Below are 18,159 nucleotides of genomic sequence, written 5' to 3'. Positions count from 1 at the left end.
TAACCATTTAAAATATCCAACGTACGAGATATAGAAAGAAGGTACCTCTTGCAAACGGACGTTATTGGCAGCCCTTATGTGGACCCGAGGTTAAAGAACCTGTGAGAAGTTGGTTTACTTAACAAGTAACCGTGAGATCTCAAAGAAATGTTTTATACATGAAAGTTTATAAGGATTATTTTAACTATTTGGAAAGAATGTTTTATCATGAAACCATAACTACTCACTAAGCTTAAAGCTTACGTATTCATGTATGTATCTTAGGAATCTAGGAGTAGGAACAAGCTCAAGTGTTGCTATTCTAAGATGTTAGAATATTATAAGTTGTAAATTTCCGCATTTCCGCTGCTGTAATAACTCTATTATAATGAAATAAAAGTTTAAGATATAAAGTTTCTTTCATTCACTGTAGTAAGGGCAAAGGATGATATCCCTGGGAACGGGATGTCACACTTCTGATCTCGATTCAATTAAAAAGTCTAAGCGCCTTAGGTTCCTCGGGTCCTTAGCTCCACTTTCCCCTTTTTAAACACTGCTCCATCCTTATTGCATTGTAAAGGGTTCTTTCCTTCTACAATGCATACATAGCACATTTTATTCATTATAAAAGCAGAATATACTGCTTCACCGGTCATCTTTTGGAGTTATGATTAATTGATCTTAAATTGTGTTAGACTCAAATGGTGAAATATTTTTTTATTTATGTGTAAGATTGAGAACACCCAACTTTTCGAGAGACTGGTTCTCTCCCAGAGTCAAGCTCACAGTAGTGAAAATAAAGGAACTTCTATGAAATGATTTCACGGGATTCAGCCAATTGTATTGACCTTTTCTTGTGTCGAAATAATAATGATTCCTGATACTGTTCGTCAAAGATTCCTACATTCAAACCCCCCTTTTTACCATTAGCAAGAACTTGTTTCCCTCCCTCATTTTACTCGCCTATTAAAAGGAACGTAAAACAACCTCATATCAACCTTGCGGTAAATTCTTGTAACAACATGCGTAGTCACCTAACAAATAAGAAAACCACATGACAGCCACACAATCTAGCAGCATTACCCAACTTACCCTTTGTTAGACTTACGTCTCATATAAGTGTAATGTATGGGTGGCTTATCATTACTTCCCCCCCAAAGCTTCAGCTTGTCCTCAAGGTGGAAGTCTGGAAATTGTTGTTGTAAGAGACAGTAGTCCTCCCATATGACTTTGAACTCCGTAAGGATTTCCTGTTGTTGTAAGAGACGGTAGTCTTCCCATATGACTTTGAACTCTGGTAAGGATTTCCATTTGCTAAGCCCCTCCAACTCACCCCAGTTTCCTTTGATCTTATGACGAACCCGCATGAGAGATTCTACTTCCACTTTCAGCTCCAGTTCAGCTGGAATCTGTGGAGACAATTTCTGAGAGAAAAAAACATGCTCCTTTATCATGAAGTTGAGACATGTGGAAAATTGAATGCCTAGACTGGATCTCCAGGGCTCCCCTAATAATATCCATAAATGACTTGTTTTTGGATAGCCTATGTAGAAGGAGGATCCGACTATAATCCACTGTTCCGACTTTTCAGAATTTGATATGGTCCATAGAAGCAGGCAACAAGCTTTTGATTTTGTCTTGATACCAAAGTTTGCTGCCGGTATGGCCCGAGCTTCAAATATATATTGTCCCCAATCTCGAAAGCCTCATTTTCTGTTATGCACACAATAGATGCACTTTCAAATCCTTTAGACGGCATCACGTTCACATAGAAGTTGCTCCACTGATGAGGCTGCAGTGACATGTTTCTCTAGCAGGTGGAGGGGGCTCACGACCAGATAATGCATGAAATGGTGAACATATAAGAGCTGGTGGTGTTGTACCAGAATTTTGCCCTGTTCAACCATTTACGCCTCTGACTTGGTTTTTCTAAAAGTAAAAAACGATGTCTTCAAGCCACAATTCACCACTTCTGACTAACCATCTGTTCGAGAGTGGTATGAAGTACTCTGCTAAAACATGTCCCCTGCAACCTAAATAATCTCCTTCCAAGAATTATTCAAAAATTGATTTGTATTGGTAATGATCAACGTGGAGTCCCATGTAATTTCACAACCCCACGAACGTAGATCTCAGCGACTGTTTTGGCAAGTAAAAGGCAGTTTTAAACTTTAAAAATATGCATACCTGCTCAGTCTGTCAACCACCACCAAAAATTGTGTCATGTCTTTCCGACTTGGGCAACCCCTCATTGTGTCTTTCCGACTTGGGCAACCCCTCATTGAAGTCCATGGACCTTATCCCAAACATGCATCAGTAAAGGAATTGGCTGTAATATTCCAACAGGCAAGACTGCCAATGCGTTTATTTCATAGACAAACTTCACCCTCACCATTCTCACCACATATGCCTGCATACCGACCCAATAGAGCTCTTTGCAATCCATTGAAAAGTTCTCAGCTCTCCTGATGGTCTCCCATTGGAGTATCATGAAACTCCCAAAATATCAAGGGATTCGGTGGAGTTTTTAGGAATTTCGAGATGGATTTTGTATAACAATAAGCCATGATGCATCGAGAATTCTGTCCAACTTGTATCTGAGTTCGAAGTTTGTTTATATTTCATCAACTTCTATCTCAAAATGCCGCTGATCACATTGCCTTTACTATGATACCACCAATTACCCCACATTCCATTGGCTTAGAAACCTTAGAAAAGGCATCTGCAGTCTTATTCTCTTTCCTGCCTTGCAATGAATTTCAAATCAGAACTTAACAACTTGCTACCCACTTTTGGTATTATGCTATTAGTAGAAAATTGAGACTGTTCTAGTCTGTGTGGACTATAAACTTACGTCCAAGAAGGTATGGCCACCACTTCCCAAAATAAATACAATGGCCATTAAAATTTTCTCATAGATATGGTTTCGTGCATGCACTTTGCCCCATGACTTGGCCAAAGTAAGCCATTTGTTGTTGGCCTTGCATGAGGACTACCCCAAGGAAGCCACTGGTTGCCGTGTTCTTTTCCTTGTTAACATCTATGTAATACACAATATTCAGTATAGAGTTTCCTACCCTTATCCCACCTTGTGATTCATGTCCCATCACGATATTCGTTGTTCTAAAATGCGATGGGAAAAGCTAGCTTCATCGGTTAAGAAATCAAGTTTTGACATATGGAAAATTGTTGGTATTAAATAGTCTTTATCATTAGAATTACTTATTTCTTTATTCTTATCAAATTTATAGATAAGTTAACAACACTAGTTTTAGTGCTTCGTATTTTTCTATATTAAAAGGATACTATGAATATTCTATAATTGGTTAAATAATTGTTTCAAACAAATTAATGTTGAATATAAAGTGAATACGACAGTTTGTATGTGATAAAGGAAAAAGTAGAAGGGGTTATTTTAAAAATAGATGTTTTTCTTATATGTGCTTGGCTTTCTAGTTGGAATCTTGGTTAACTGTCAAAGAAGCCTGCCAATATTCTCTCTGTCTCTCCTGCCCTCGTCCATTAGGAGTTCATTGACTACATTCCACACCACACTTTCTCCATTTTCCAACACTGATTTGACCTAGCAAACGAGATCAATATTCGCAAGACAAAATTGGTAATTGGAACTTGGCACACACACAATTGAAAAATGAAACTCAGTGCCTACAAGACGACATTGGAACTTGAATCTTACAAGATGGAATAGTTCAAATAAGACCACATAGTTTCTGATTGGACCATAATCGGGTTGCTAGATGTGTCCGTCTCTAGTTAGGTGGCCGGTTAATCAATCTTTTAGGACCATATCCATAGACCACCAATCTATTCCTTGGAGCGCTAAATGAACAACACCTTATGAAGAAAGTGGCACTTTGGTTTTGGAACCTCTTTTTGTTGTGAAAAATGCTCGGTGGATGCAAATAAGTCTTTTACAAATGGCATCGGGATGTATCTCCACCTTGTTTGAAAGTCCATTACCTGGGTAAGAGCTATTCTTAGGTCTATGATATTGTTTATGAGGACCTTTTTCCCTCTTGCTTTAATGTGTTTAGTTCCTATTGCTCGCATGGGTATTGAGCACCGATTCCGTTATTAGTTATATTTAGAGAATGCATTTACTAGTAATTTTCTTGAAGAGGAGATATTTTGGGTAGTTTCCATCTTTGTTTTTCTTCATACAACTCAAATGCCCAACAATCTATTTATGCTTTCTCAAATTTTAAAATATTTTGCCTCATTCATGAGTCACAACAAAAACATTTTTCTCCAGCCAGCTACTAGCCAAGCGAATCTTCTTGGTCATATGCATCAGCAACTTTGTTCTCACTGGTTACGACTCTTCGGGCATTTATGACCAAAAGATTTATGTTGGAAAATAATCCAAGTTACTCATGTCAGACAACTCCAATGCTTTACATGGATAAATTACAATCACATTAGGGGATCTTCTATATTCAAGTGTGGTCTATGTGGTGCAAACTAACAAACTCATCCATGACTCGGCTATGAAAACTGCCGCCCAATGATAGAAAACCTCTGCATGATCTGGAAATATATAGGAGACTAGTGGGGAACTTAACTATTTGGTTGGTATATCACCCACTTAATGAATGTAGTCAGCCTGCTCCCCATGTTGGTCTGTGAGGTGGTGTTCTACGTGTCTTCTCAGAGGCGCCCTGGGAAGAGGTAACTTACACATATTCAGGGATACTGCTCGGTAGAAGCGCTTACATAGGAGGCATGATTGCATGTTTCTCATATGTAGATTGAGAAACTGTCCTATCATGCAGAGATTAATCACCCATTTCGTTGTTTCTGTAGGCAGCAACCTAGGTTAACAGAAGAGCAAGAAAGATCATCTCTTGTTGCATCTGAAAATCTGAAAGCTGATTCATGGTTGGTGTCCATGTGAAATGACATGGAGCAAGCGAATTTAGACACTTCGATGGATAAGGTAATTGGCATGGTTATATTGTGATAATCGATCTGCGATCCATATTGCCAAGAACCAAAGTTTTTGACTAAAGGAACAAGTACATTGGAGTCAATCATCAACTTGTTCAATCATGTTTTGGGTCCAACGATAGATGCTCTGATCCCCCAACCCATTCACATTCAGACGGTGTATCGACCGGCATAGATACCGAAGTAGCCATTAAGGAACAATCATATCAACTTTACCTTGGACAAGTTTGCCATGTAGATGTCTATGTGCAGACTTGAGGTGTGTTAGATGTACACTATGCTACTTGAGTTGTATGTCCTGTATAAAGACATGTGTACTACTTAAGCCATGTTAGAGCTTCGTTGCTGTTTTTTGTGTGTTGTTCTCAGCAATGAGTCCTCTATGTACACATTATATATACAACGTTTCTTCCCAATGATAAATATCAAGTTTGCCCAAATAATTTCACATATTGTAAACACCATGGAGTAGAAATCTTCATAGAGAAAGGGCTCAACAAGGTAGGAGACATTCTCGATGCTGAATCCGAGGTGCTTGATTAATTGAATGTCAATCACATGTGTCTTTGTTGTTAAAATTTTCAATGGATGTGCAAGAAATAGACAGTAGTTACTCACTGCAGTGCAGTCAGAGTATTCGGCCATGGCAACGTCTCATGTGAGGTGGCATGGAGCATTAACCACCACCATGAGTTGGGAGGTTCCCTAGACAGATTTTCCATTTGTGCTGCCATGATGAGGAAGCTATTCATTGTGAAGAACCACTTCTGCCATGAGTATTTCAGATCAAAAATTAGCTTGCTGATATGATTAAAAATCATCTTTAGAATATTGTGCATGTTTAACATCTATGCTTCAATTTTAGGTATATTTCCTTAGGGTCTTACCACCTTATATGTTCATATATCCAGGTCAAAGGGCAAGGTGCTTATATATTAAGAATTTTCTTAGTAATAATATATTCTTTTGAACCTAAACTTTGATGGGGGTTGTTAATTTCAGAAGATTACAGATCATATCATTTATACATTTCATGTTTATAGTTGTTGCTTCATTTTGCTAAAGCTTTGGCTTCTGCTTCTGAAGTGTTATTCCAGTCATTCTATATGCATAAATTTACTGGAAGCTGCATCGTTTAAACCGTTGATTTCTGTCAGTTTCTGCAGTTTCCATAATATTGATCTTTAGTTTAGATTACCTTGGGTTGTACATTAGTCAAAATTTCATTTATCTTATTCATAATAATTTTTTTTTCCCAACATATTGCATTTGAGATGATGTTCCTTCATGACAGCTGTTACCTTTTCAGATTAACAATTAGCAAAGCTTGATATGGTAGTTTGTTACTTGTATGCCTTTTCTGTTCAGGAGGGGAACTTAAAGCCATCGAAAAGCAAGCTTGATCATGCGTTCCTGCTGCAACTTCTTTTCTGGTTCAAACAGACATTCAAGTATGTTTGTACTTTCTGACCTCTAGTTTTGAATTCTGTGTAGTGGGGGACAAGTGGATAGTAGGATTCGTTGATTCTAAAAGATTGAGGATATGGGATGCATTCATACAGCCAAATCAATTGCAGAAAGAATTTTCACATAGTTCATGCAATAAATACATAATCTAAAGACATGTTTAAGCTGAAGTGTTATCATGCTTTTACTTATACTTGTCATGTTGATATTAGTCAAATTATTAAGTGCAAATAGTTTGCCATTCCTATGCCTCCTTTTTCTCCATAGGCATAAGATGCAAGTTTTACTTTTAATTTCTAGCCTTAATTTTTACTTCATAACTTGTGAATTCATCTCTCGATTTTTCGAGAAAGACCAAAGTTGCTCCTTCTAAATCCCAATCCGTTATTCCCTTGCATAGTCAACAATTTGCGGATAGTCAATGTGACATCCCATGCCCACCCCATTACACCTCGGAAGAGTTGAACATGTGAAGCACCCAATATGGGACTTGGCAAGGGGCAGTAACAGCCCTGCCAGAAACTTACTCACTTATGACTTTGCCTCTTTGGCGGGTTTAAGTGGTGAAAGGATTGATTTAACCAAATGGACAAGCTGGATATGCTTAATCTTTATATCTTGGCTTTAGATGAAGCAAATTAGTATATTAATATCAGCTATGGAGTATGCTACTTAATTTATTTTTTCCATAAGCTCACACACACATATCATATTTAGAATGAGATTGAGGTTGAGGTAGCCTCCTTTGTTTTCTCTATCCTTCCACTTCTACACTCTCTTGTTCTTTATGATAACATTTCACATGCCTTTCCTTCTATATACTACTGCTGTCACTTCAACCAGATCTGTAACTCTTCTAAAACAACCGAATCATCATCTACTACACCTATCTGACATAAACTTAAACCAATTCATCTTCAATACCTAGATCTTTCAACTGATTATGAGATGCTCAATTTTATACCTGGTTTGAGGCATAGATGTTATCTTACCATCCTCTCCCTTGTACAAAAGTTTGAAATAATCTAGAGCTTGTTGATAATATCATGAAGGGAAGGTAACTGAAGGTTTGATATTATTTTCAATAGTACTTTGCTTCTAGAGCTGGTGAAGTATTTCTTGTTCAAGGAGATAGCATGCTCTTCAGTCGCCACGACTGATGATAAACATTATCCTTACACTGTGAAGTTATGTTACTTGTTTGTAATTTCGTGATGTAACAATTTTAGGTGGGTGAATTCACCTCCTTGTGAAGCTTGTGGCAGTGAAACTGCCAATCAAGGAATGGGTGTAGCAAGTTCGTCAGAGACTGCTTATGGAGCCTCTCGAGTTGAACTTTATCGGTATGGATAGATGATAAATGATCTGTTCTCTGTAATCTTTTACTACTAGAATAGCTTGTTCTAAGTTTTTTTTAATTGATTACTTTATTTTCTTTTTATGAGTTTCTGTTTGTATTTATACTCTGAATTTCTAGGTTTTATGCTTCTTGTACCAGCCATAGAAAACACTCCCTTGTTACCTTCAACTTTGTAAGTAACTTGGTGGTCTTTATCTTTCTGCAATACTGGATCACAACTATCAGGAGCGGATTGAACAAAATGGTTAAAAGGAACAAAAAGAAGATAGTACAATATAAGTAGGGGATTGAACCTGCTTGGATCCTTTGACCTTGTCAAGGTTTCAAGTGACAACAATAAGACTTCAGATGGTGGGAGCACAGCCATTGGAGGCTGCAGGAAGCTACAGAATGCTTCTGATGAATACTCATATGTTTACAATGGGTGCAGGTGGTGGAGGCTGTCCCAAGTGGTAACCTAGAACTTTCATATGTGATTATATAGGATCGCATTCAGAGTGTTTTTATATGGTGTGTAGTACTGAGCCTAAACTGAACTACAATAATGAACTAATAGGCTGGCTAATGGGACGAGGCTTATAAGCCCAAGTTTAACCTAATTAACCTACTTATATCTTTTCATAGTACTCGTCCTGTATAAGGCAGTGGTGCCATCCAAAGTAATTGGGCAATGTTGTTATATAAGTAGATGATGTTGTTGATTTAGAGTCTTGGACACTTGGGTTGTGTTGCTAACATCCAAGAGAATAAGCTGTGTGGTTTCGTACATGCCTTGCTGCTTTTACTCGTACCATGTCGTATGTTGTCGCCAAAAGGAGGAAAGCATTCTTATTTAGATTGGGTATCAATTCCAACATCAGCCTTGTGATTAATTTACCAAAAGCCAATATCAATAATTCTTCTAATTATCATGTGGTATTAGAATATGAGTTAACTTTCTTCGTTGCAATGTTTTATCCCTTTGTTTCATTTTCTTATATATTTTTCTTAATTGGACCAGTTGCAATATATGTCCAAGAATCACTCGTTTCCCGCGATATAATGATCCTATAAAGGTTTGCAAATCTTGTTTGTGCTTTCAAGAACTTTCTGATTCTTTAAACTCATAGTATCTTTTCATGGTGTAGCTTCTTGAAACAAAGAAGGGGCGATGTGGGGAGTGGGCCAATTGCTTTTCACTTTATTGTCGCTCTTTCGGCTATGAAACTCGTTTGGTAAGATGCTTATCTGCGTTGCTCTTTTGCTAGCACTTTAAGCTTTATTGCTGGAAAGTTGATAAACTTATGAATTCTTGTCACACTAGAAGTTTAGGGGTTCATTGGTAATTGTCAAAAGATTTGAAGGCTGTTTGTTCTTAGTAAAGAATTTGAGGGGTTGATCAATAATTTGACAAGAAGTTTTGGGGTGATGGTGACAGTTCAAAAATATAATCATCTTCTGGTGGCTAATTTGCTTTCTTTTAGTTGTTCAATATCTGTATTGTTGGTGATCCAATGGTTGAATGTCAAGAATGTTGAGGATGTACACTATTGAGTAGGAGGTTTGTGGGAGCAGCCATCTTGACATGCTGAGGAGGAGCCTATGCCTAAGTTCACTTTAGGAGGATAGAGGGGCTACCCAGGATATGCGTTGAGAGTGAGTCTCCTTATGGTTTCCATTAGGATTGACCAATACAGTGGTGTACTCTGTTTGCTTGATCTTAGTGTTCCTGAGGAGTCCTCTTGTGAAGTCCATCAGGATTGAGCTACCCATGTATGCTGGACTCCCTGTCTTTTCTTGGTCTGGCTGTCTGTCCGTCCTATCTTTTATACTTTGTTACTCGTATTTACTTGATAATCGAGTTTTTAAGACTATTTGGGTATGATTTATTCAACCAACTTTGCTTTGATTTAGTTTTTTGAGACTCTGCTTGGATTGCTCTGCTAACTTATGTCTGCTAGGATGTCTTATATGGAACAAATAAAAGGGTGTTCTAGTCTGCATCTAATTTTCTACTAAGAATATTTCTATGGTTGTTTCCTTCTTAGATATTGGATTTTACAGATCACGTGTGGACGGAGTGCTATTCAATGTTCTTGGGAAGGTAATTTGACTCTGAGAGCAACAATTCTCTAATATTATCTACTCTAAGTTGACACGTGTCTATATTGCAGATGGATGCATCTTGATCCCTGTGAAGGAATATATGATACGCCATTACTTTATGAAAAAGGGTATTTTCTTCATTACATTGTTATTATATTATTCAAAATCAGTATCTAGTTGTTACGTCACAGCTGAATCCTTATCTGGGAATTGAATTATTTTCCTTGAAGCTGGAACAAGAAATTGAGCTATACTATTGCTATTGCAAGAGACGGAGTCCATGATGTGACTAAACGTTACACCAGGAAGTGGCATGAGGTGACCACAGTAACCAACAAACTCTTTTCTTCCTTTCTTCAACTTGCACATGCATCTCTGTTTTTTTTAACCAAGGAACATTGTTATTCTGAAGGTTCTATCTCGTCGAAACATAACTACAGAGACTGCTGCATCTAGCACTCTTACTAATATAACAAGAGAATGTAGAAAGAACTTGACATCTGTGATTTCTGCACTTGAGGAACGTGACCGTAAGGAAGTAGAAGAGCTTGATAAAAATTTACATTCTCAAGATGATGATTCTCTCTCCTTACCAGGAAGACTAAGTGGGGACAAGGAATGGCGCGCTTTAAGATCAGAGATTGGTTCTGATTCTTTGAGTTCCTCATCTTGCCCAGTTCGTAAATGTATAGATGAACATGTTTCAAGCATCTATAATGCATTCTCTCCTCTCATATCTCGGTTGACAGAGTTCTCTTCCAAAAATAAGGCTCTTGAAGGTCTTCATTTTGTTAGAGGGGTTTTGGTAGATCTCAAGAAGAGCCCTTTTAAAACAAGGAGAGTTGTTATTGATTCAAATCTAAAGGATGCAAAATTTTTCATCCGTGAACTGTGGCCGTCTTTTAATCTGATGCTTGACGCCCTTTCTCTGAAAAGTAATCTAGAAGCAAATGAAAAAGTTGAAATTTGTGTAGCAGATGAACCTGTCAGAACTTCCATGGCATTGCCTGTTGTGTTCCATGCCCTGGATGATGTGCTCTATAACATAAAACATTGCAATGAATTAAGCAAATCTTCTCTTTCTTGGCCTCTACTAAAGCTAAACAGAATATGCTGTGGTTCTGTTCTTGCCAGTGGGGAGGAGCTCCCTTTCGGAATTGTAAGTAGCGTGGTGTACATATTACTTCAAAACAATTGCCTCATCTTATATATTCATCATTTACATCACTAGGGACAAAATAAAACGGTCCTTTCATTTTGTTAATATAAGTTTTGGGAACTTTCAGGCTACTTCTGCATTTGATGGAACCCGCTTGTCGAAGTGGGAAGAACCAAATGGCTCGAAAGGTATATTAGATGTATGTTGTACCTGTTGAAATATTATCTCATCAATTAGTGGGATAGGAAGAAGTAGCCCCTATATACTTGTCCATTGCAGCAAAACTAGGAAATTGATTTCTTCACAACTTTAAGATCTAAAAGAAGGTTCCGCCCACGTGCTATTGTTTTTGTATAAAGGAAAACAACTCTTTATTTGCAACGTGCGTTTGATGTCGATAAAAGGGAGATCAGATGTGAAGCCTGTCTGTTATTATAAAATTTTGAAATAAGGACTTTAGCTCTTGCATAATGAGAAAGCCTATGAAAAGCAAACAAGATGAATTGTTTCTATGAAGAGTTAGTTTAAAAGTATGGTCCTTCGACTGTGCAAAAAGTGTGATCTTTAGAAGAAAAAGTAAATCCGTTTCTTCTGTTGGCATTTTATTGTCTAAATTGATTGATGTAAGCTTATCTTGTTTAAGGAAATAAACACAAGAAGCCTTATTTTAGTGAACTATTTACTCAATCCCTGCATAATGATGAGAAATGGACATAGATATCTTTACTGCAAACATGTGTTATTTTTCTGTTATGGTTTCTTTCACAATTCTTAATGTGTAAACTAGTTGAAGGATTAAATATTGTAGGTTGTTGGTTAATATACAAAGCGATGGGTGTCCAGGCCTACGAACTGTGCTCATATGAACTAATGTCGGCCAATGATGCTCCAGAAAGAGATCCCAAGGACTGGTATGTTTGCTTTATATAACACACACGATTCTGAGAGTTGAACATTTAGTTAAACATTTATTTCTCCCCATATTACCTGACTCCAGCGATCGTTTGTTTATGCTCAATGAGTGACAACCAGTGATTGTCAGATGCCAAATGTATAATTGAAACACCAAATGCATCTACATATGACTTGTGGCAGAAAAAAATTACATCACACAACAGAGGCTGGAAACGACCCTGATACTATTATCTCATTCGTAATTCGTTAACTTTGTGGGCTCAGATGATAGAAAATGGATCCTACACTTGTAACCAAAAAAATTGGAAGATAGAGCCAATATACCAAAATTAAAATGTGTCTTAGAACCTAAATGACATCAGTCTTGTATTTGGACTCACGGACAATTATGGAGCAATGATCTGAATTAAAAGCTGTTATTTCTAGCATGCCCCTAGAGCATCCATGTATTTTTTAGAGTGTAAACCCTTATCTAGAACCAAAAACGATAGCCCTTTAACTTACCTGCAGTTGTCATCATTAGTTACTGATCAAATGAAGCCTTTCTTGATCTTTGTTGGTCACTCTGGTTCTTCCTTGTTATTACGTTCTACACTCGAGTGCGATGACATCACACTATTAATGTTCCTGACATTTGGACATACACTTAGCTAGATTTACAGCCAAGTACTTGGCTGCCTGAGTTCCACACTAGATTTAATCAGACACTCTGCTGCCACTTTTCTGTCAACTCTATAGCTATCCGGTGGGACGGACCTAGGAATTTTTTTATACGGTGGCACCATATAATATAGACAAAAAAATAATTACAAAAAGCACGGTTTTTATCGACATGTCTTCATGTTTTTACTAATGTTCAATATTGCTCGATGTGTTTAGCCTAATTCCATTGTTTCGAGGGATTTTTAAAGTTTTTTGCTTGATTTTGAGGAATTTTTTAGTTTTTTTTTATCGATTTCGAGGGACTTTTTCGGTTTTTTTGGTTGATTTCAAGAGTTTTTTCTGGTTGATCACGAGGGTATGGTTGCACCTTTTTGAACTTTTGAATATCATACGGTGGCACCTTCTAAAATGATATGGTTGCACCTTTCATAAACGTAAAATTTTTAACCTTTCAGCAGAGAGATAATACGGTGGCACGTGCCACCGCATGCCTTTCTATGGGTCCGTCAAAGGCTATGCGGCAAGGCACCTATAAGTGCAGTCTGGGTAAGAAAAAAACATGTTGACCCGGTAAGTGAAATAATAATGCTAGCCGGGTAGGTGCTCGGTCAGCACCTTCAGTCATATCAGCCACAAGGTAAACATCTTGATGCTGACCGAGTCCACCGAGTCAGGCGTGCTGACCAAATCAGCAGTAGATAACAACCCAAGTGTACCTTATGTGATTTTCTACGCAGAAGAGAGTTTTGTTTTTATGGGTGGCATGATCATTTCCTTTTGGAATGTATGCCTTTGATATTATATCAACTTATCGAATGGCTGTTAATTTTCTTGCAGGGTGATTGAAGGTAGTGACGATGGTGGTTCCAGCTGGCGTGTTTTGGATGAACAAACTTCTCAGATGTTTCACAACCGTTTCCAGCGAAAAACATATACGGTCAAGTTGCAGGGATTCTTCGCAAATGTATTCAGGTATTTACTTTGGACTTTTGATCCTTGCACTATCAAGTAAAGTAAGTTTTGCCATTGTCCTGTAAGAATTATTCTTCTGGCCATAGTACCTCATGTTTCAACCACCGTTTGTCCACCAATACATTCTTTTTGAAATTGGCTTGACAAAGTTAGGCCATGTTTGGCCAACTAGCCATGATACGCTAGTTGTTTGCTAATAAGTTAGCTGATAAACTAGTTAGGTTCGATAAAAACTAGTTGATAAGCTAGATGACAATGTAAGATGACCTAAAAGAAAAATATAAAGGGTGTTTATGTAGAACATAAGGGCATAATCGGGAAAAGTGAAAAAAGCTCAATGAGCTGAAGTAGTTTTTCCAAAAAGATAGCTTATAAGCTAACTTATGACTCACCAAAGCAAAGCTAGCTAAATAAGTATAAAAATAAGGTTGCTTATGTTGCCATGTTCTTATTCAAGTGAGGTCATGTAAACGTTGGTCAAGGGAAAATGTGCCTCTAAGTGTTACTTTCAGCTGAAACTAAAGGATGAGTGTGCATTAGGTGATCGGGGGTAGAGGTCAAGTTTGCTCCTTTCCAATACCTGTGCCCTATCTTTGAGTGGCATATATCGGATTCGTTTGGATTTGATATGGTGACCATATTAACAACTTTTTAACAGCAAAACAAATATATATATATATATATACACACACGCACACATACATACAGGGAGAGAGAGAGTGTGTGGGTGGGTGAGTGAGTGAGTGAGGTTTAGGGAAAACCTCATAAAATGAAAAATTGAGGAACACCTTAATAACCATTTTTTGTATGCTATGAACATGTGCATGTAAGCAATTGAAGATGTTTATGGCTTTTTTTTTCGGAAGGGTGTCCAGGCTATGTCTGGACTAAGAAATCAGTCCTGATAAACTCATTGGCCACAATTTTTGTGTACGCCTGAATCAAACCCTGGCATATGGAATATTTCATCACATCCCCCAGACCTCAACCACTACGCCATAACCCTTGTGGGTGCATGTTATACACATGTATATACCAAATAAATTACTTGTATGTAGTTTTTCATTTTTTGTAGTTTTTACTGAATCTAACCCTATATACATATATATTATATGTATAGAGGGGAGTGTTCAAATGAGTCGACTAAAATTTTTTAGAATGTGAGGAGAGATCTCGACCGTTAAATTAGATTTTTCAATGACTAAGATCTTAAGGAAAAAATATGCAAGTATAGGTGAAATTTTAACTAATTTAAAGAACCTAAGGAAGTTGATGGGATAATTTTAAACTTTTATATAATTAAATCACTATTCAAGCAATCACTAATCCACTTTTTTAAACAAAAACTAGATTACCATTTAAAAAAAATTAAATTACCTATAATATAATCAATATTTTAATTAAATAAATCAGACCAAAAAAACAAGAACTTCATTATCCATGATATATATATATATATATATATATATATATACATATTTAAGATTTACATATGAATCTTAAACTTACAACTGATTCTAAATCTCGATTATAAGTTGTAAATTGATTTACGAACAAGTTCTAATTAAGATTTACATGTTCACATATGAATATTAAACTGGTCTCGGTTTTATTCATTCACGTACAAGTATGATTAAGATTTACATGTTCACCTATGAACAAGTATACACCTAATTATCACTGTCTGGTAATTGTTTGTTGGGATATTTTACATTTGGTTACATTTCAAATGACCAATGATTGTGTTCACATATGAGATCGAGGCAAACGAGATTTAATTTGATATGTAGATTGTAAAGTCGCTAATGATTTCAACATGGAAAATTGGATAAAAAATCGATGATTATCAATATTTAAGAATTGTTATAGAAAAAATCAGGGATAAATTAGGATATTTGATTTTTTTCCATGGTAAATTAATTAGTGAAAAACTACTTGGAAATAGAAATTTAAACTAATGGTTAGGATTGCTTTCTCATCTGAACCACTCATCATATATATATATATATATATATATATATATGCATACAGGTGGAGGTTCAAACAAGAACACCTTTATTTTATGAGAATACGAGAACACCCTTATCACATGTGATAATACGCGTGAGGGGACCTGTGATGTGCAGACATCGTGTTTAACGACTTAGCCCGCGTCAAAGGTTGTCTGCATCTATGATTTAGCATCACATGTGATGGTCTTGATGGATTATAGTATCATATAAACAACACCCTTATCACATGTGATACTACATGTGAGGGGGCTTAGTGGTGTAAGGGCAACTTGGCCCGCAACCAAGATCGCATCGAAAATCGCCCACATATCTGATTTAGTATCACATGTGTATCATATGTGATGGAATAATAGTATCACATGTGATTGTTTATAGTAAAAAGGTGTTCTCGCGTTCTCATAAAATGAAGATATTCTCGTTTGAACTCTTCCCTATGCATACATATATACATATAGATACATATATACATATATATACTTAATGAAGACCACTTGGTAACTGTAACCATGGATGTGTGGTTAACTTACACGCACCTCGACTAATCTATTAGGGCCTTGAAGTTGAGAGCCATACAAACCTTACAGTGGCCCTATGGGGACTGAGGACCTTTCTGTTGTAATGATTTGATCAGTTACTTCCGTTCAATTACTAATTCATGAAAGTGGCAGGTTTAGGTTTTTAACAGTTCGTGACGGACAAGCGACTTCACGGTTTCAAATAGGCAGCATCGACCTATACGCAAGCAGCAACAGCAACGTGAACCAAAAATCATTGTCGTGATCCAATGAATCCTTCATTTACGGTCGGTTTTCTCTTCGTATACAACAAAGTATTGCAGTAAATGTGTGTCGAACCCTCGATTTCATCACAAAAAAGTTGTTACCATAGGCAACGGTTTCTGCATTTGAATATTTCCTTTATCAGAGAAATGTAAAATAAGTCTATAACATATAAAACGATAAACCTATGTCACGATTTCATCAATTTGTAGCCAACTTCCAACTGTATTTATTTATACACAGTAAATCAAACTTACACACGTATCATCTTTCGTTAGGTTGGAAACTTTGACCTCTAAAATAGTTGGGTTACTGGATACCGTTGTTTTAATAATAGTATACTTGTGAGGGTTCGAGTGGTCTTGACTCGATAAAAGAATGACGATGACAAGTTGACGACAGTTTTATCGTATTTGGAATCGTGTCCAAAAATGTTGAACACATCGTAAATTCCTGGTGATGTATGATGTAATGATACTTGGAAAATATTGTTCCGAATACTACTAAGAAAGTACGAATTCAGGTATGAAAATACATCGTATTGGATATGAGTCACATTGTAACATTTTAGCGTCGATGCGGATATGAGAATTGTGATTATATATATATATATATATATATATATATATATATATATATATACAGGGAAGGGTTCAAACGAGAACCCCTGTGATTTACGAGAACGCAAGAACAACCCAATAACCTCATATTGTGATAAAAAATAAAATTAAAAGATTTTTAAAATTTAAATTTAAATTTAAAAAGATTCAAAAAAATTTAAAATTAAAAGGGTAATAATGGAAATGATATCATCAAATCTTTTTAAACACGATCATTATCTTTTAAACACTCATTATTATCATTAGTCTTATCATTATCTAGTAAAACGGTTACGAAATAGGTTAGGATTATATTAGGTGTGATAATCATGTGATATGGGTGTGATAATCATGTGATAGGGGTGTGATAATCACCATTATACATCACTTGGGTTATCGTTTTGGTTAATAAGTTAAAATTTTGGTGTAATCATGTGATAGGGGTGTGATAATCATGTGATATGAGTGTGATAATCACCATTATACATCACTTTGGGTTAACGTTTTGGTTGATAAGTTAAAATTTTGGTGTCATCATGTGATTTGGGTGTGATAATCATGTGATAAGGGTGTGATAATCATGTGATAAGGGTGTGATAATCACTGTTATACATCACTTGGGTTATCGTTTTGGTTGACAAGTTAAAATTTTGGTGTATCATATAATATGTGTGTGATAATCATATGATATAAGTGTGATACTTTTGTGATAGAGGTGTGATATGAAGAAAAGATGTTAACGAGAAGAAGAAGAAGAAGATAACTACCAAGAGTAAAACGTGGAACGTGAAAAGATAATTATGGTTAATTAAAATAAAATAAAAATTATAAAAATTACTTAATTACATTATTATCCTTATTAAATTATTTATATATAATAAAAATTAATTTATTAATTAAAAAACTTTGAAGTTATTGGGTTGTTCTCGCGTTCTCGTAAATCACAGGGTTCTCGTTTGAACCTCCACCTATATATTATATATATATATATATATATATAAATTTGTACACAGATAACTGACGATTATATTTCAGGGTATGTTTTATAAACTAACTGAAAAGTTAATGATATATAAACAGGTAGTTGATAATTTAATCATGTTTGATTAAAGTTAGTTGAGAAATATAAATTATCAAAAAGGTATGTTAAAATATCAATCAATTATAACCTTTTTTTAATTTAATTAAAAATATTACTAAT

At 36.1% G+C, this 18,159-nt stretch overlaps 1 protein-coding gene across 4 annotated transcripts in view; it reads left to right on the top strand.

Moving 5' to 3' along the window:
- The window catches only part of LOC112515110 (peptide-N(4)-(N-acetyl-beta-glucosaminyl)asparagine amidase), a 26,591-nt gene extending 9,978 nt beyond the window's left edge, over window positions 1–16,613 (top strand). For all 4 annotated transcript variants that reach the window (XM_025121770.1, XM_025121769.1, XM_025121773.1 and 1 more), the window contains 12 exons: window positions 6,316–6,398; window positions 7,644–7,757; window positions 8,775–8,829; window positions 8,902–8,988; window positions 9,802–9,857; window positions 9,928–9,987; window positions 10,090–10,177; window positions 10,272–11,018; window positions 11,146–11,206; window positions 11,827–11,929; window positions 13,434–13,568; window positions 16,249–16,613. In XM_025121770.1, the coding sequence (XP_024977538.1) occupies window positions 6,316–6,398; window positions 7,644–7,757; window positions 8,775–8,829; window positions 8,902–8,988; window positions 9,802–9,857; window positions 9,928–9,987; window positions 10,090–10,177; window positions 10,272–11,018; window positions 11,146–11,206; window positions 11,827–11,929; window positions 13,434–13,568; window positions 16,249–16,360 (1,701 nt within the window). In that variant the 3' untranslated portion in view covers window positions 16,361–16,613. The remainder of the gene's footprint in view (window positions 1–6,315; window positions 6,399–7,643; window positions 7,758–8,774; window positions 8,830–8,901; window positions 8,989–9,801; window positions 9,858–9,927; window positions 9,988–10,089; window positions 10,178–10,271; window positions 11,019–11,145; window positions 11,207–11,826; window positions 11,930–13,433; window positions 13,569–16,248) is intronic.
- Window positions 16,614–18,159: the final 1,546 nt, after the last annotated feature.

Source organism: Cynara cardunculus (assembly GCF_001531365.2).
Source record: "Cynara cardunculus var. scolymus isolate 2C chromosome LG 7, CcrdV1, whole genome shotgun sequence".
Lineage (NCBI taxonomy): Eukaryota > Viridiplantae > Streptophyta > Magnoliopsida > Asterales > Asteraceae > Cynara > Cynara cardunculus.
This window is presented reverse-complemented; position numbering and strand designations above follow the sequence as displayed.